The 19,913-nt window shown below is 37.8% G+C and overlaps 1 protein-coding gene across 1 annotated transcript in view; it reads left to right on the top strand.

Moving 5' to 3' along the window:
• Window positions 1-19,913, top strand: part of vwa3a (von Willebrand factor A domain containing 3A) — a 52,044-nt gene that overhangs the window by 12,513 nt on the left and 19,618 nt on the right. Inside the window, exons 13-25 of the mRNA XM_079874330.1 lie at window positions 851-989; window positions 2,511-2,614; window positions 2,709-2,789; window positions 3,173-3,270; window positions 4,878-4,997; window positions 10,378-10,452; window positions 11,497-11,644; window positions 12,894-13,062; window positions 14,675-14,745; window positions 16,400-16,546; window positions 18,400-18,478; window positions 19,560-19,664; window positions 19,791-19,888. Of these exons, the coding sequence (XP_079730456.1) occupies window positions 851-989; window positions 2,511-2,614; window positions 2,709-2,789; window positions 3,173-3,270; window positions 4,878-4,997; window positions 10,378-10,452; window positions 11,497-11,644; window positions 12,894-13,062; window positions 14,675-14,745; window positions 16,400-16,546; window positions 18,400-18,478; window positions 19,560-19,664; window positions 19,791-19,888 (1,434 nt within the window). The remainder of the gene's footprint in view (window positions 1-850; window positions 990-2,510; window positions 2,615-2,708; window positions 2,790-3,172; window positions 3,271-4,877; window positions 4,998-10,377; window positions 10,453-11,496; window positions 11,645-12,893; window positions 13,063-14,674; window positions 14,746-16,399; window positions 16,547-18,399; window positions 18,479-19,559; window positions 19,665-19,790; window positions 19,889-19,913) is intronic.

Raw genomic sequence — 19,913 nt, 5'->3', positions numbered from 1 at the left:
TTCTAGTACAACCTAAAAACAAAATCAAGGTCCCCTTTAACACACTTAACTAAACCTTCAAAAAAGTGCACTTTGTAAGAATGTACAAATTTAAAGTTTCACCTTAAATTACATTTTAAGTAACTATGTTTTAATAATATTTTGTCATGCTTTAAAGAAGTGCACTAGTTTAGATGTTGACTAACATACTAAAGCATGTGTAAAATAATTTATTATAATTTTAACTGTAATGTGTTATTCGATATTACATTTAAAGTTAATATATTTTAAATGTACTAAACTGCAACTTCATCATTACAACTGGTGTACAAATGGATTCACAAATATATATAAAATACATTACATACATAAATATAGTGCCATTTCTATTGAAACTTGTAAGTATATTTTAGTGTACCATAAATGTTTTTCAGTACATTCAGTAATAATACACATTTAAAAATGTACTTATATACTCTAAGCGGGTCAAAATACACTCTAAAGTTCAACTAATGGCAATTAATATAAATTTAAACTATAATATATTTTCATTTAATTAAAAGCAACATGAAATTAAGTGTCCGAAAACTCAGTTTGAACCCAAGTATATAATTTCCATACGTACTCTTTTATAAAAGTATGCTAAAGTGTACTTCATTTTCACATGGTTTAATATAAAAGAGCTGAATTTTACTTTTAAGAAATTCCAACATAGTATATGTCCACAAAAACATGCTATTGATATGATATCATGTTAGCACCATGGCACTTTTTGTTATTGAAATGTTTGTGTTTTCTACCGGTTTCTCGTGTGCTGTTTCACGGTTATGAGGGCTGGACATGTTTTCAGTCTTAACCTCTGCCTCTCCAGATCTCCAGGGGTTTGGACAGTCTCACTCTTTCTGACTTCAGTCCTGTCAGTTCTGCTCTTGGCGGTCCGCTGCGCATCAAACCCGCAGGTCCAGCGCCCAGCAGCTCCAGAGACTGGCTGAAGACCCACGGCCTCAAGGGTATCTTCACAGCCTCTGAGGGATTCACTCTTCAGTTTAATCTACAACACATTTTACTTCTGCAGTGTTACAGACATTCTGACGCATGACATATGACAAATATGACATATATCCAAGTGAAACAGAATTTTGACCAAGAAAAAGTAGGGTGTACTGTAAACATAGGGTCACTTGCAATTTTAATGTTGACCGTAAATATAAATATTTTTGACCGTAAATATAAATAATTATAAATATTTAAAAATATGTTGTCCTCCTGCCTCGGGACTACAGGTGAAGCATTTATGCAATAACCTGGCTCATTTACAGTCTGTACAGAAATGTTAGATTGTTCATTAATGTGCACTGTCCCAAATAAATAACTAAATAAATATAAAATTTAAATGTAAAATTTTAGAATTTTAGAATTTTAAATATTTATATTTTTTAAAATGTAAAGTCGTCATGAAACAGAAGTTGCGCTAGTCTGTTCTTCCCTATTGTGACATATATCAGAGTGAAACGGCTTCTCAAACGGTAAAATTTACGGTAAAAAGCGGCAGCTGTGGTTGCTAGAAATTTACCATAAAAAATACTGTAGCAACATTTTAGGTTTACAGACTTAAATTTACAGTAAAAACTATCTAATATAATGTTAATTTACCAACCTACTGAAGTTCTAACATCTCTATTGTACCATTGTAATACATTGATAACCACGAATCACAGTGGTGATGAGAGTCACATGATGAGTCAAAGCTCATCACAGCTTTTCCACAAGAAAATTAATACTAATATAAAGAAGCTGCACAGTATCATTCACTCAAACACTAAACACCATCATGGTCAAATTTCAAAAATGCAATAAACAATAATTTAACAACATTAAATGTAACATAAAACCCTAATGTACATAACTGATTAAAAAAAACTATGAAGAAACAGTTTTTTCAACAAAAATACAGCAAATGTGAAGTGTCACGCAGGGAATTGTGGGAATGTCAATTTACAGGGTTTCACTGTAAATTATACAATGACTTGTTCTTTTTCACTTCCAAAAACTGTAATTGGTATTTTACTGTAAAATTACATTAAATGTACGGTTAGATCTATCACAGTTATTTACTGAATATAGTATGGAAAATGTATGTTAACCAATTAACAGGTCTTTTACCGTTAAAATCACGATAATTTTTCACAGTGGGCGGGGCTTAATTTTGTCCATGGAGATTTAATTGGATGGTTGTGGTTTGCTATTGGTGCATCTCATGTGAGTGACAGGTTGCCCCGCCCTCACAGCAGTAAACACATCATCAGAGAAGAGAAGAGATGTCACTGCAAGAGGGAGAAGTTATTCTGATTCAATAGTCATTTTCTGAAATACATAACTTGGACACAGTTACCTCTGATAACAGATCACTCTAAATTATAATGTGTGACCACCGAAAAGCACAGTCTGACAGTCTCCCAGACATATTACTGCAGCATGTGTGAGTTTAGTCGCGAGTGTGTTTCTTGGCTCACAGTTGTGTGTTCCTGCAGCTCAGAAGCTGGATCTCTATCAGCTGCTGGCTCGAGATGCCTATCCTCCGCAAGAGACGTTTGTGCCAATCTTGGGAAAGACTGTTTCCTCTACCGTTCATGAGGTGATGAGCATGTCCTGCTGCATTTATGAGTCCGGTCTGAGTCCCATCTGTTCACCTGTACAGCGGGACTAACTCGAACTGTGTGTGTTTCCAGCGGGTCATGGTCCAGTTTGAGTGGCATGATGGAACAGTGAAGAATCTGCATGTTGATCTTCCATCACTGCAAAAGTATCAGGTACATTTTTTTTTTAATCCACAATCTCCATTATGATGAACTTGGACCAGCCAGAAACCATGTAAAACCAGCTGCAACCTAACTAGAGCCATAAGCAATGCTAGCTGGTTCACTAAACTCCACCAGTGAATCTGGTAAGCGCCCACTTCCAAGCAAACACTAGCTTTACATTCGCTGACACTTTTCATACACCTATTGATAAAACAAATATGGAGTATACAGGAGTCCCATTGAACCGATGTCTGTCGGCCAGAAAGGACATGTGTGCTATTCCATTCAAAATAAGTTTTATTTATCTGGATTTTGCTGAAGTTTTTGTCCAGCTCTGCAGAATCTGTGGGATTTTTCAGTATGTTTCACTTCATTTGGTCTTTCATCTGCAGAAGCGTCTGATGGGTGCTGTGTGTCTGTTCGAGAGGAGAGTGGAGTGGCTGAACGGGACGGCCAGCCGGCGGATATGGGGAACCGTGTGTGAGCAGAGGTGAGAACATAAGCCTTGAGACGGGGTGTCCCAATCATTTCAGTAGCTCCCTGCCCAGTGCACTTCACAAATCATAGGGAGCACATGCTGTGAAGGGCACTGCGGATGGCATTGATGGCTATATTCATTGATACCCCTTGTTAAAAACAAGTGCACTTTAGTATACTTTTAAAAAGAGTGCTTATCATAATATACTTTAAAAGAATATAAGTGTGAACTGAATGTAATATTTCCAACACGTATGCATGTTATTAACAGTTAAATGAAAGTGTATTCTAGTTTAAATTTATATTTAATTCAGTTTGTTTAGAACTTGATTGCTTTTTTGACCCGCTTACAAAGGTACATCTTTATATGTAGTTTCATACACTGCAAATAATGCGTTTCTTACTTCGTATTGTTGTCTTGTTTCCAGACCAAATATCTAAAAAATTATCAAAGTAAAATGACATAAGAAATTATATCTTGTTTAAGTGAGTTTTTGCTTAAAACGATAAATCATCTTGATTCAAATGGCAAATAATTTTACTAGTTTTAAGCAAAAACTCACTTAATTTAGATTTATTTCTACTTATCTAGTAAATGCTTCTTAATTTAAGAATTGTTTGATATTTGGACTGGAAACACGACAAAAATATGTGTTTAAGTAAGTAAGAAAAGCCTTTTGTTTTGCAGTGATAATTACTTATATTTTCTTTCAAATATGTTTTAACATTTATGACAAGCATTTATGGAGAAGTAAAATATACTTTAATGATATTTCTATTGAAACTTGTACTTAAATAAAAAAAAAAATATATATATGTATGTATGTATGTGTGTATATTAAATAACACACTACAGTTAAAATTATAATCAAATACTTTACATGTGCTTTATTCATGTTAGTCAACAAGTGCACTTTAAAGCATGAGAAAAGATTATTGAAACTTAATCATTTAAAATGTACTTTTATTTAAAACTTTTAATTTGACTTTTACAAAGTGCACTTTTTAAGTATCCTTAAGTGTATTTAAAGAGAGTCAATTTCATAACTGTTTCTTAACACACTTAAGTGGCCTTTTATTTCATTAATATTATATTATCTGCAAGTACAGATTATTTTTTAAATACACTACAAGTGAACATTCAATACAATTAAGTGCACTTCTTCTTCACACTGGATATCACTTCAGAGGATGTGGAGGGGGTATGTGCGTAGAGCTCCTGTCACTTGTAGTTTTCAAATGAGTTTACTTGAGGACTTCAAAACTTTCAAAAACTCATTGTACAAGAGTAAGCAAAAATAACCTTAAAATCGATCATGAAAATGTAATAATCCCATGATTAATCCCACAGACTCAACAATATACAAAACAACAACAGCAGACGTGCACTTTACAGTCTTGATGGTTTGAGTGCTTTTTAAAGGCACTCAGCCGCCAATAATTGAAGAACAGCCTCACGCCAAACACATTGCGGTCGGCACAAACATCCCTGTGAACTTGAGTATTAGTGCATATTGATCCTTGTTCGCCAGCCTTAAAGCTTTGTGTAAATCCATTACCATTACAGGAGGATGTGGAGTGTGTTTGTGTGTCTCAGTCTCTCTGTGTGTCTCTGTGCAGGGTCCAGGTTGTTCTGGACATGTCTGGGATGAACACACACTACCAGCTGCACATCCAGTACGCTCTCCGGATACTCCTAGAGGAGCAGCTGGCTGATACACACAGCTTCAATGTCACTGTGTAGGTCACACACACTGTCTGGGGTTTTTACTTATTTATAGAGTGACAGATTATGATCTGCTTTGTCATTTGGTCTCCTGCTGCTTTCTCCCAGAACTGATTTTATATAATGAGATTTTTCTCTATATATAACCTAGTCAAAAGTTTGGACATGGCCGACTGAAAACCTTTGAATCTAAAATGTATGCTTGATTGATTTTTGTCCCTTCATTAAAAGTCTGTGCAACCAAAACGTTCAAGCTTAAAAAAGTATATAAAGAATTTGTAAAAGTAATGCAAAATAATTGAGTGGTTTCATAAAGAAACAATGATGTTTGTAAACATCAAGCAAGTACAGATTGACCATTTAATAAAAGCTGAAGTTAAAAATCTGCTGTAAAGAGATCGTGTCTCTTCAGAAGACTTGGTTTAAACCGCTCGGATAAGTTAGCTGGAATCTAGACAAAGGGTGGAGATGGTTTTAATTTAAAGGGGTCCTTATTATGCTTTTTAACTTTTTCAACTTTAGTTAGTCTGTAATGTTGCTGTTTGAGCATAAAAAAGATCGTCAAGGTTACAAAGCTCAAAGTCCACTACAAAGGGAGATATTTTATGTAACAGAATAGTTGTGTTTTCTATTAACAGTTCTAATTATAAGTTTTATGTAGTTGCTATTATATGCTATGCTATGATTTAAACGAAGGGCAAAGCTTTGCCTCCGCTAGCCTGCGAGCTAACATTACAGTATTGATGTAGTGTTTACTGTAGCTTTTGTAAGACAGTTCACAAATTATCCATGATTTTGTTATCGATTACTGCTTGTATTACCATAGTTTTCCGACAAATATGATTAAATAGTGGATAACATCGTATCTATAAGAAAATTACAACAAAAAAAAAAAAAAACCCAAACAACTCTGAAACGTCCTGTGAAATCCGTGCTTGCAAAGTCCGTGCTTGAAATCAGTTCTGCACGATTCTCTTGTTCATTAACATTGTCAGGGTCTGAATCGGGCTCGAAATGGTTTGAAATTGACACCAACGTTAATTATTTACACCAGAGCTGAACTTACGTGACATTTCCCGAACACACGCTTAGCGCTGCCAATCACGACATACTGGGTCAGCCGACCAATCACAGCACATTTCGTATCTCAGAAGGAGGGGCTTCATCGAAAACGATGAAGCAGACTGGATAGAGAGGACCGGTAATAATGTAAAATATCTGAAAAATAATGCATTTTTTGAATAATCAAGCATGAAAACATTCTACTACACCCCAAAAACAAAATCAAGACTTGTAAAAGGGCATAATAGGACCCCTTTAACTATTTTTAAGTCGTTACATAATTCCCATAATTTCAGTTGTGTTGTTTCATAGTTTTGATGGTGCTATATTATTCTAAAATATTGACAATAACGAAACTAAAGAATCAGTAGGTGTGTCCAAACATTTGACTGGTAGTCTTGAGTTAAGAATTCCTCATTTTGATTACCAAAACTGATGGTATGCATCGGGATGCCAAAGAAGAGCCTGCAGGGGGAAATAAATAAATAAATATATATATATATATAATATATATATATATTAATAATAAAACACACAAAAACAAACATTTGCATCCAGACCAGGGGTGTCCAGTCCTGCACCTGGAGGACCACTGTCCTGTAGAGTTTAGCTTCAACCCTAATTAAACTCACCTGATCAAGCTAATCAAGCTCTTACTAGACATACTGGAAACTTCCAGACTGGTGCATTGAGGCAAGTTGGAGCGGAACTCTACAGGACAGTGGCCGTCAGGACTGAGTTGGGACACCCCTGGTCTATACTTCATGATATATTCATATTATGTATTTGTAAATCTGGTGCAGAACAGCTCTCAGAGGTGCATTTGGCACTTAGCATAAATGCAAATGTGCACTTTTCAGCTAAATAAATGAGTCTGTGCGTGACACAAATGTGCCGGAGCAGCAGAACTGAGGTACAGGTGCAAGCAGGAACGGGCCGGCTATAGGGAGCACTGGGGCGTTTCTCTGTGGGCTTTTGGCCGACTTGTGGTCCAGCTGTCGATCCCGAATTTAGATGCCAAGTAAATAAACAAAGGTTTTAATAGGAGAAAAATAAATTCTGACATCATTTGGCCAGCCTATTTAAGCCACAGTGGTAAATCCAGACAACTTAGTCAACAGTTTTGAAAATATGTGCTAATATATATATATATATATATATATATATATATATATATATATATATATATATAATATAATTATCAGTGTGTCATGGTTCAGCTCCAGTATCAGCTCTGTATAGTGGAAAAAGATTATTAAAAATTTTCACACTAAGAAAAAATGATTATTTTAAGATCTGATAGATTCCCAAGCTAACAGGGAACATTCTCATAACTTGACACTTCATAACTGACTTATGTTCTCAATAAGGTTCTCTCAAAGTTATGAACAAACGTTCTTCAATGTTAATCGAATGTTCTTTCGGTTTGGATAGTTATCTGGTCTTCAATAATGTTCTCAGAATAGTTATACATCGTTCTTAGAACTTTTTAAAATGTTTTAGTTTGTCTAATGTTTTTTTTTAAACTGCCATGGACTGTATTGGAATGTTCAGAGAACATTCAAAAGTAACGTTCTCATAATGTTTGCAACATTCTAAAATGGAATGTTTCCTTAAAGTGTTTTTAAAACTACAAAAATTTACATTCTGAAATTTCAAGATACATTCAGAAATAGCGTTTTTTAGAACATATTTGTTTGTTAGCTGGGTCTTTGAGGAAACCAAAATGGTTCTTGTGTGACACTGGAATCCTATTTTTAAAAGTGTCATTTATAAGGGTAGCCTGCATTGAAATGTTCTCTGGTGTGTGCACGTGTACCTGTGCGAATACATCACATTCATAAATCACTTGTCATAAATCAGTTGATGCACAGAATCACTGTTGCATCATACACTTCCACAGAGGAAATGAAGGCATTAATGGGCCATTGTAAAGCCTCTGTAGCATTTATCTTCGGCAGTTAGTTGTCTGCTCGTTTTAGCGTAGTCATGAGCGCTCTACTTTAGTCTGGCATGAATAGAGGTCTTAATAGATGTGGATATGCAGCGCACACACCTGCTCCTAATACTGCGCGCTTCACTCCAGAGCATCATCATGTCACATGACCTTCAGGAACAGTGTCACTCCCTTATTTCATGAACCCAAGCTCTGTAACTCTATGTTGGAGCCGCTTTTACACACATGCCTTGTATGTGTTATGGATCAGTCATGTTCTACAGTAATAGCCTTTGAACCCTGTTCTCTCACATTATGGGAGTAAATTGGTGCAGGACAGTACTTGATGACTGTCACTGTAAATTTAATATTCAACATATGCCTTGTAATTTATGTGTTTTATGTAATTTATGTGTACAACATATGTGTTGTAATTTAAGTAGGCCTATTTCCATAACTTGATTGTTTATATATGTGACCCTGGATCACAAAAGCAGTCACATGTCGCACGTGTATATCTGTGGCAATAGCCGACAATACATTGTATGGGTCAAAATTATCGATTTTTCTTTTATGGCAAAAAATCATGAGGATATTAAGTAAAGATCATGTTCCATGAAGATATTTTGTCAATTTCCTACCGTAAATATATAAAACATGTATTTGTGTGAGTGAATGCAGCACAATCTTTTTTTTTCTTTTATTAAATCCAGACAAGACAGAGGTACTAATCATCGGTTCAAAAAACCGCCCACAAAACCTCTCACACTACAACTTTAACATAGTAGGATGTCCTGTTACTTTATCCTCTACAGTAAAAGACCTGGGTGTTATACTCGACTGCAACCTGTCTTTTGAAAATCATATTTCATATGTTACAAGAACAGCCTTTTTCCATTGCCCAAACATTGCTAAACTACGTAACATGGTATCAGTTTCTGATGCAGAAAAGTTAGTTCATGCGTTCATGACCTCGAGACTAGATTACTGTAATGCTTTATTAGCTGGTTGTCCTGCATCCTCAATAAATAAGCTACAGTTAGTCCAAAATGCCGCCGCTAGAGTTCTTACTAGATCAAGAAAATATGATCATATAACACAGATTTTATCATCACTACATTGGTTACCTATAAAGTTCCGTATTATTTACAAGGTATTGCTACTGACTTATAAAGCCCTAAACGGCTTAGCTCCAGTCTATTTAACCGATCTTCTATCGCCCTATAATCCATCGCGCTCTTTAAGATCGCTAAATTTGAGACTTTTGGTCATACCTAGGATATCTAGGTCCACCAAAGGAGGGAGAGCATTTTCACATTTAGCTCCAAAACTCTGGAATTGAACTCACTCTCCCAGTTTAAAACTAGATTAAAGACGCATCTCTTCAGTCAGGCATTCATATAATATTTTTAATCTTACAGTTAAATCCGACCTCTAGTTCATAGACGCCAGAGGAGAACTGGCCCCCGACTGAGCCTGGGTTCTCCCAAGGTTTTTTTTTTTTCTCCATTAGGTCACCTGATGGAGTTTTAGGACACCATTGGGTCACCTGATGGAGTTTTTCGGTTCCTTGCCACTGTTGCCTTTGGCTTGCTCAGTTGGGGATATTTAATTTAATTAATCAATCAACGATACTATTGATCAGCATTACCAAACGTGGACGTTTTCCACTAGACACAAACATTGATGTATTATTTTAATTTAATACTGTGAAGCAGCTTTGATACAATCTGTATTGTGAAAAGCGCTATATAAATAAACTTGACTTGACTTGGCAATCGCCAACATAAATGAACAACTTTAAAGGAGATTTTCTCAATGTTTCGATTTTTTTTGCACCTTCAGATTCCAGATTTTCAAATAGTTGTATGTCGGCCAAATATTGTCCTATCCTAACAAACCATACATCAATGGAAAGATTATTTATTTACTTTCCATATGATGTATACATCTCAATTTAAAAAAATTGACCCATGTGACTGGTTTTGTGGTCAAAACACTTTTTCACTTAACGTGAAAAAAATGTTTAATGTGGCTTAATGTAAGACAGTGTTATTAAAAGACCAAACTCAGTAAACACCTTATTAGTAAACCATACCATGTACGAAAAATCAGATGAGGGAGGAAAATGCTTAACGTGTAATTAAATGCGTTGCGTTCATATTCTGGGTTCTTCAATTTTTCCATTTAACCAAAAACCAGTTCAAAAAACCTGCGGACTTCAGGATGATGGAGCCGGAAGTGCTAAAATGCAACACATTTCCGAGCTTTGGCCTACAAACACACGTCATTCCTGCAGCACTCTCTATATTAACAGATACGCTGAGGATGTGAAATGAAGTGTGTATCAGGGATCATGAGTGACTTCTGTATGTGATCTTGTGGATGTTCCTCAGGTTCGGATCCGAGGTGAAGTCGTGGCAGGAGAAGATGGTTCCCTCCACCCGGGAAAACCTTCAGGCTGTTTGGCAGTAAGACTTCAGTCTGTCCCTCTCTCTCTCATTCTCTCTTCATCAGTGTTTGCTATTGCTCGTGCTGCACTACAAGACACTTTATCAGACTCAGTAAGAAATTAATGAAATCATCCATCAGGTCTTAAAAAAAAAAAAACTAATTAGTAATTACTGCATTTTGCCTTAGTCATTTCATTCTGTGTTAGTTCACTTCAGTGAGTGTGTATTTCAGCCGAGTTTCACCTGTCTTTGTTCCCCAGTTCAGTGTAAGTTCATCCCGAAACAGTAAATCTCTGCGGCCTGTGTGTGTGTGTGTGTGTGTGTGTGTGTGTCTCCTAATATAGCCTGTTCTGCTTCTGGGGTCTAGAGTTTAATTGAAGCCTTGTAAGAAAGAGTCTTTTGGTGATAAATCTCGCTACTTATAACCTCCCGAGACCTCAGTGTGTGTGTGTGTGTGTGTGTGTGACTGTGTGTGTGTGTGTGTGTGTGTGTGTGTGTGTGTGTGTGTGTGTGTGTGTGTGTGTGTGTGTGTAAGTGTGTGTGACTGTGTGTGTGTGTGTGTGTGTGTGTGTGTGTGTGTGTGTGAAAAACAATGTAAAAAAAAGAAAGTTGTGTGTGATTGGTAGGTTTAGGGGTTGGGTTAGTGTGTGTGTGTGTGTGTGTGTGTGTGTGTGTGTGTGTGTGTGTGTTCATGTTTTTCTATCCCGGTGGGGGCTTCAACCTGAATGCACACAGACTCATGGGGACTCGTGTCACAGTGGGGACCTAAATAGACGTCCCCATGGGTGTCCCCAAGCTTATAAATCATACAGAATGAGTTTTTTTGGAAATGTAAAAATGCTGAAAGTTTTCTGTGATGGGTCGGTTTAGGGGTAGGGTTAGTGTGTGTGTGTGTGTGTGTGTGTGTGTGTGTGTGTGTGTGTGTGTGTGATGGGTCAGGTTAGTGTAAGGGGACAGAATATACAGTTTGGACAGTATAAAAACCATTACGTCTATGGAGAGTCCCCATGAGATAGCGAACCAGATGTGTGTGTGTGTGTGTGTGTGTGTGTGTGTGTTCAGGTGGGTCCAGGCGTTAGAGTGTGTGGGGGGTCGTGACACTCTGGCAGCTCTCCGGCGCGCTCTAGAGGAGGAACCGCAGGAAGAAGAAGAAGCGTCTCTGACTCGAGGCGTTTACCTCTTCACCACCGGCACGCCTGATCAACACACGGTCAGTCGGACACACGCAAGCCGGCCCTGGCCCATGTTGTGCGCTGGATGTGGATTTGACAAAAATAAAAGAACATTTTGCAGAAGTTCCCATTAAGTTAGTCATGGGTCATCGTCACTTGGGGGATTTTTGGAGACATTTGAGACAGGGCATAAAGTTTCAACATATAAAAGGAAATCAGTGTTTTCAAGTCCCCCTGTAAGTCAGTCATCTAATCCCTTAAAACTCAGCTCTGATCACCAAAATGACACATTTAAGCGTTTTTTCCTTGAAAAAATGTCTTCATGGCTTAAAATAGCTTGAATGTAACTCGACACCCTTGCCTCATTTAGTATACGTGGTTCTATGAATATGCAAATGAGCCCCGCCTCCACTCACTCACAGCAGCTCAGCGATCCACTCGTTGACGATCACACGTTGTTCAGGGGTGTGTTTCCCGTAACTCGCTGCTTCACTACCATAGTTTGATGCTTTGTTGAAGAAATCAACTAGTCTAGTCACGACTGTTTCCCGAAACTGTATTGTCGCAAAGTGGTCGCTCAACCATGCTGGTTAATGATGTCACACACATGCTGGAATAATAACTTTCTTCAATGAATGTGTTTGAGATCTAATTAACGCTAGATGTTTTGCTATAAATTACAGACATGGCATCTGAGGACTATCTCTCATTTCTCTCAGTTATTTCGCTTTTTTTCCAGATTCAGTCATAGGCTTGTTCTTACATACTAGATCACGTTCACACATGCGCACTATTCAAAAACGACACTTTAAATCTCTTGACAAACTGAAAGACGTAAATGACATTTGTATGTATTCTAAATTAAAGACACAGGTTGTACTGAATGTCAGCTTGCTTATTTTGCTCAATATAAGGATTTATTGAGTCCACGTCATGCAAACTAGAAACTGCTTCTAACCACAGGTCGAGAGCTGTCGTTCAAACACACAACTCTGCGATGCTGTTTACGATGGTTTCAGGAAACCCCGACTCGTTGAACTATGCTGATAATGACAGAACTTGTGAACGATGCTTTCGGGAAACACAGCCCTGATTGGTTACAAGGTAGTTTGTGACGTCAGAAACACCAGCGATTTCAAACCGTGTTTTTGAGACTGTCTTTGGTTCACTGCAGTTTTAAGGAGAAAATACTCAACAATGGTGTTGACTTATGAATTTACACATGGTTTGTCTTAAAGCATATTAAAACACCACACAGACACATGAACAACATTATCTCATCCTCAGGAATCCGTCACTGATTATGTGTCTGAGCGCTGCAGCGTTTCAAGCCTGAACCTCCACGTGTGCCTGTTCACCGGAGAAGAGGCCGAAACCACACGGGCCGAGACCACACGGGCCCTGAGCCGCCTGGCACACGCAGGCCACGGGCGCTTCCTCTGGACCTCTGAGACTGGTGAGGACAGGGTGTTGAATTGAGTTTTTCAAGGAAGACGAGGTTAGGTACTAAAAACAAGTTTCGTTTCACCCTTATTCTTCCCTTGGGTCATTATGAGCCTGTTGAAATTGATGAGTGTTCATTGGAGGGGTCCAAGACCCCCATGACTTTTGTCGCACTTGAACCACAAACATACACACACAGAAAAAATGTAATGGATTCGGCCACATAGTTTTGTGGTTGAAATTTTAAAATGTAGCAAATCGGGTCAAATTGACCCCCTCAGGAATGAATGGAATGCTTCAGAAACACATAAAAATGTTCACAATTCAAACTAAAAATGCTAAAACTTTACCAAAAAATGATTTTATAGTGTCTACATGTGTATCTGAATCATAGACTGTAAAAAATATGGACAAAGCGTCTGTGACGTCACCCATAGACTTTCTGAAGAACGGTTTTGAGGCCGTTTATGGGGGGTATGGGCGGCGCCATCTTGGAAAATCTTGGGAAATCCTAGGTTTTAGCTGGTGGTATGATGTGTTGTGTCAGATCATGGCCGAGACGTCAAATTTCAGGAATTACACTCGGCGCAGCCTATGCTCGTTATCAGCTGTCAATCAAGCTGTCAGTCAAAGTTAACCACGCCCTTATTTGTCATACATTTTATATCTAAATACGATCTAAACTAACGAGTTAGAAAAAAATTCCCCCCCCTCACAGTTGTCAGGCAATCGGAACCTAGCGAAAAATACAATAAAAGTCCATGGGACCAACCTGTAAAAACATGAATTTATGCTGTGAAAACGGACATTTTAACATGGGGTCTATGGACATTTGCTCCCTTTTGGGACCTGCCCCTAGCGGATTTTCAATGTATTGCAGTTTTTCGCACTTCCGGGTAGGCTTCATTTTTCAGATTAGAATGTTGCCGCTTGGTCTGAAATAATGCATAATGAGGAGAAACTGACTTTAGGACCCAGCAGAACAGCTCATTTGCTCCATATATAGAGCTATAAGGCCATCTAGAGGCAAGAGTCATGAAATATCATGTTATATTATTATTTTTCCACAAGAGGTCGGCAAAGACACCCAATGTAAGATATTCTGAGCTGAATTAAAAGGGTAAGGCATGAAATTGTGAGTTATGTTGAATTTAAATTGAATGAATGTGAGGAATGTGCTTCTAAATTAGTATTTATTTATTATTTATTGATTAAATCTAGCAATTTAAAGGTAAATAAAATAAAAAAGAACAAAAAAATCTCCCAAAACATTGCATTAAAAAACAGAAACAATATTATATCAAAATGAAATAAAATAAGCTTTCTGGACAAAAAAATAAAATAAATTAAGTATAATTTGAGGGCTTCGGGTCATTTTGACTGTTGTTCGTTTTGTTGTTCACCTTTTGAGACCGTTCTGAGGTCATGTGTGAAACTCGAATAGAGCTGCTGTTTACTTTACTTTGCTGCTTTTCTCTCGGTCATATGTGCAGCACATGGTGCCTGAACCCAGTGCACCCTACAATGGGAAGTCTTGTGTTTGTGTGCGTGTTTGTATTTGTGTGTGTGTGTGTGTGTGTGTGTGCAGTGGAAAATATGAGCCTCTTCCTCATGTTTCCCTGCAGGCATCGTGGAGAGTGATGACATCAGTGCCCTAATTGGAGAAATGGAGACGGCTGATAATTATTGTCAGAAGGTGAGTCTCTCACGTGACCTGGACTTGACCCGTGTCCGCGATGTTTAAATCATTCATGGGAAACGGAAGAAAAGTTTGAAGCACACCTGCAAGAAATGATCAGTTGTTTATCCAGGTTCGTCCAGGTCTCGGTGTTCGTTCAGAAACAGCTGGATTTGTTGAAGATGTTTCATTACTCGTCTGAGCTGCGTCCTCATCCTCAAGTCCGTTTGCTTTTAAAGTCACACTAGGCACGTTTCCATTACAGATTTGCGCAAAACTTTTGCGATATTTTCTAAATGTTGATAATAAACTATTGTGAAATGACAGCGTTTCCATAAACCGATGTTATGCGACTAAAACATAATTTTTTCCTCTCACAATAAGTCATTTAAAAAGTCATGTTGGCAGATTTTGGTAGGTTTATGTATATCTCAGCCACCGCACTAGCCATTATTTTTAATGGAAGGAGACGTAGGCGTGTTATCCAAGCATTAATGGCAAGGAAAGCCACTTATACGTGTGAGTGGCACATATGAGGAGTTTCTGGGTGTTTCTCCCTCATATCTTTATAAATTGTGGCATTTCATTGTTGTTTAGAATCCAGTATTCCCATAATACTTTCATCTTATGAGTTTAATGAAGAACTCAGTCTCGACTTCTGTCCAAACACACCACGTCATCTACGTCAGCTGACCTGTAAATGCGCAAAAACTGTTTCCATTGCAGTTTCGCCAAATATTTCTTATTCGAATTGCCTGAAAAACCCCCTCATGCAAGCGTAAAAACTTTTTTGCAACATACAGGAGTTTTTGCAAAATTGACGTGTTTCCATTGGGGGTATTTTCAATTTGCGCAATTTGAAGGATAATGGAAACGCGGCTACTGACATCAATAAATCAGTCAATAATTTACCATATTACTTACTTTCTTAAAGGGTTAGTTCACCCAAAAATGAAAATAAAAAATAAAATAAAACACTACGAGGCCCAGAGAGAAGGAAATGAATAGTAGAATAAAGTCGTTATTTTTGTTTGTTTTTGCGCACAAAAAGTATTCTCGTCACTTGATAAACTTAAGATTGAGCCACTGGAGTCACTTGGACTATATTAACGATCTCTTTAATAACTCTTCTGGGCCAGCAAGTTTCGGTCACCTAGCAGCCTATGGAGGAGTGATCAGCTCTCAGATTTCATCAAAAATATCTTAATTTGTGTTCCGAAGATGAACGAAGGTCTTACGCGGTTGGAACAACATGAGGGTGAGTAATTACTGACAGAATTTTCATTTTTGGGTGAACTAACCCTTTAACACATACAGTACTGTTCAAGTATGACTGAATTAAACAAAAGTGACAGTAAAGTAAAGCCATTTGTAATTTCTATTTCAAATTAATGCTGTTCTTTTAGACTTTAAACTTTCTTCTCATATATACCTTCCCTCAAACTACCTGGCTTCATTCATGTTACATGCACTTTTCACAATTCAGTCGTGATCCAGTGGATAAAGCCTCACAATTTTTTTTTTCACTCTTATTTCACGCAAAATGCATCAGATTACGAAAGTAAAATGGATTGCGAACACCATTTCATGTCGCCTTACCTGAGAGTTGTTGCTGATGTGCTGATTATTGTAACGCTTCATATATGGGACTTTCCTCCATGTTTTCCTGCAGTGCTCTGAGCTACTGGACTCTCTGATCCAGAAGGGCTCCGGCAGCGGTTCAGGAGACACGCGTTCCCCATCCCTCAAAGCCCAGGCCTGGACCCGCAGCGCAAAACTGCCGTGTCCCAGACCCACAACACTCAGCCTGGCGAGACTGGTCAGATCACGGTCCTCATCATGACTCTTGATCTGTCACACCGTCAGTGTATGACAAGAACAGCACTGCTGATCGCATCAGGCTTCATAACTAGCATAATCAGTACGATCTTGCCTTCAACACTTAGGCTATGTTTGCATTAATCTGGATAGATTTTAAAACGTCTCCGTCCACACTAGCGTTTCCAAGCGTTTCCCAAAAGTTTCTCATCCACTCTGAAACATAAAAAAATGCTAAATTCACCTTACAGCGCATACATAAACCCTCATAAAAGCTCACTGAGATGATACAGACGGAACAAGACATAATCAAGTTATCACGCAATTCTTCTGGCAGGATCTTTTTTTTTATTTAGCAAATATCTCCGCATTCACTGATGCGTCCAGGTCGCTCTCAGTCACCATTATATATTCGGTCTAAAATGCGACTGCTCTCATGTTGTGTCACAGGACAGCAAATGTGAGTGAATTTTCTGTAATCTTTGCAGGACTGTGATATGAATAATGTGCAAAGTAACATATTTTAGCAACTGTGTGAAAGTGAATAGCACGTAACAGCCACAATACCAGTATAAACATGAATATCTATTGGTACAATATGCGTCACATGACTAAACTTACGTCATCGTTTTTAAATACCTTTGTTTTCAGTCCACACTACAACGCGAGAACAACATTTTCAAAGTTATCCGCTTTGGAGAGTGTTTTCAAAAAGCTCAGTCTTCATTGCTAATAACGCCGTCTCAGTGTGGACGGAAGGCTAAAACTGAGAGAAAAAGATGCGATTTTAAACTAAAATGTATTAGTGTGGACAAGGCCTTAGAGTTCAGCAGTGATTAGTTTCACATGGCCTAGTCTCACGTAGCCAGAGCTTCAGACCGACGGCAGAAGGACTCCATCGCAGCTTTCATTGGCCAAGGACTAACCAGAGCCCATTTGACTGACATGTAAAGCATCCAATCACAGATCGTTTTGCTCTGCGTCATGTTTACTGGCGTGAAAATGTAACGTTGATGTCCCTACAATAACAGACCGGTGTGTTAAACTCTTGGACGTATTTTAAAGAGTCTATGCCATGAACTTCACATGTCACATACTTTTGAAAATCCAGTGTTTAGTTGATCCTGGTAAGCGCTCATTGTCACAGTTGTAAACACGGCAGTGTTCTTTTTCCATGAGGGGGTTTGGCTCCACGGCAGCTTCGTTTCCAGGCAGACCGTTAAAAAACGCGACACACATGTCTCCCGGTTCAACCAACAAGATGACGACTTTGAAAATCCAGAATAATTTCCCATTTTGTGTGCCTTATGCATCAGAACAATGGTTTGAGACTACACATTATCAGCAAGTCCTGTTTAGCTTATTCTTGCCTAGAACTATGACAGGAAGAGACATGTCTGTTTTGTTGTTATGTGCTGTTTAAGTGTAGCTTTATATTAAGTTGTTGATATCACAGATTATGTTAACCATCTGAAATCATGCTGGTAGGATGGTCTTTCAGTAGGACACTTCAGTAGGTTCATTGAAAAATTAAAAATCTGTGATTTATTAACCCTTATGTCGTTTTAAACCCGTATTTCTTCCTTCTGAGGAACACAAAAGAAGATATTTTGAACAATGTTGGAAACCAAACAGATATGATGATCATTAACTTCCATTGTATGGACAAGAAACACTGAGACATTTCTCAAAATATCTTCTATTGTGTTCCACAGATGAAAGAAAGGCATAGAGGTTTGAACTGGCATGAGTAAATTATGACAGGATTTATTTTTTAAATGGTCTCTTTAAGGGACTCATTAAAAGATGTTTTCACTCTGAAGGCATTTTGATCGTGATGTATGATGTGAACAGGAAAGCAGGCAGATGAGCAGGTTGGCACAGAACGGCTTGGCTTGGAGACCGAACAGCTCTAAAGCAGAAATCCCAGCAGGTGTGACGCCTTACCAACATCCTGACTGCAATTATTAGAGATCATATACCAAATGCTCTCTATTTGCCATCTGAACTGTTTGTTGTCTCTGAACTGAGACTGAACTGTCTCTCTCTCTCTCTCTCTCTCTCTCTCTCTCTCTCTCTCTCTCTCTCTCTCTCTCTCTCTCTCTCTCTCTCTCTCTCTCTCTCTCTCTCTCTCTCTCTCTCTCAGATATATATACTATATATGTATGTATAGTCAAACCAAAAATGATTCAGACACCAAATTTTAATAGTGGGTGCAGGACACTATAGTTCATATATGTAAGTGAGGAGGGAAAAATAAAGTAAACTGTGACCCAAAAATTCTTCATACAGTGACTACCAGTAAAATTGATAACAATTTGGGACCGAAAATGATTCAGACACTTTGACCTGATCATGTTTTGCTGAAGTGTTTTTTCTTTAATTGCTAATGCTCTTTTTACACACAGACTGAACTAAATGAAGCATTGCTTGGTCACTGGTTGATCTAAACTGGTATTATCTAATTGTGTAGTTAAATTTAACAGCTGACAGATATTCAACATAATTCATCTGTGAGACAGTCTAACAGAAGGACGGACAAAACCAGTCAAATATCAACTGATCTGATAACTCTGAGTTATTGTCATATTTTATTACCATTTTCTAAATTGTAGCGAATAAACTGTGATAATGTGAGAAATGTTGAAGGTGTCTGAATACATTTTGGTTTGATTGTATGTACATATATATATATATATATATATACAGTAGATATATATATATATATATATATATATATATATATATATATATATATATATATATATATATATATATATATATAGACAGATAGATAGATAGATAGATAGATAGATAGATACTTCTACTTTATATTGCTCCAGATAAAGCAACTCATTCTATCCACGTCCGATTCTGAAAGCATGTCACTGTCTATATGTGTCTCGGTCTGAAACATCCTCTGATTGCCTCTCAGACTAAACGCTGGGCTATTTATGTGAATCATGGTGCATTCATTTTTTTCAGAGTATTTATTTTTAGTCTCTCTTCCCCAGTCCAGTCAGCTGATTTCAGCCCGCCAGCTGGGCCGTCAAAGTCTGCGGATCAGAGGAGAACCATTGTGTCTCAGTCGGTCTTCTTCATGGAAGACGGCAACTTCGGTTAGTGGAAATGGATTTTCCATTTTTGTCTTGTCATAGCCAGAAACATGTGATATATCCATTATCCATATCTCATATCCATTTCTGGTTCATGTTGTGTCATATAGCATTGATTGTCTTATCTAGGTGTTGTCTTCAAGAAATATCCAAAACCCAAGAGTGTGCGTAAGTCCATCAACACCATTAAACTGCCAAAACATGAAGACATCTGTTCAACTAAACAGGTACTGTACTGTGTGAACCATCCTG

This window comes from Squalius cephalus (assembly GCF_949319135.1).
Source record: "Squalius cephalus genome assembly, chromosome: 1".
Lineage (NCBI taxonomy): Eukaryota > Metazoa > Chordata > Actinopteri > Cypriniformes > Leuciscidae > Squalius > Squalius cephalus.
Note: the sequence above shows the minus strand (reverse complement) of the source record. Positions and strands in the feature narration are given on the sequence as shown.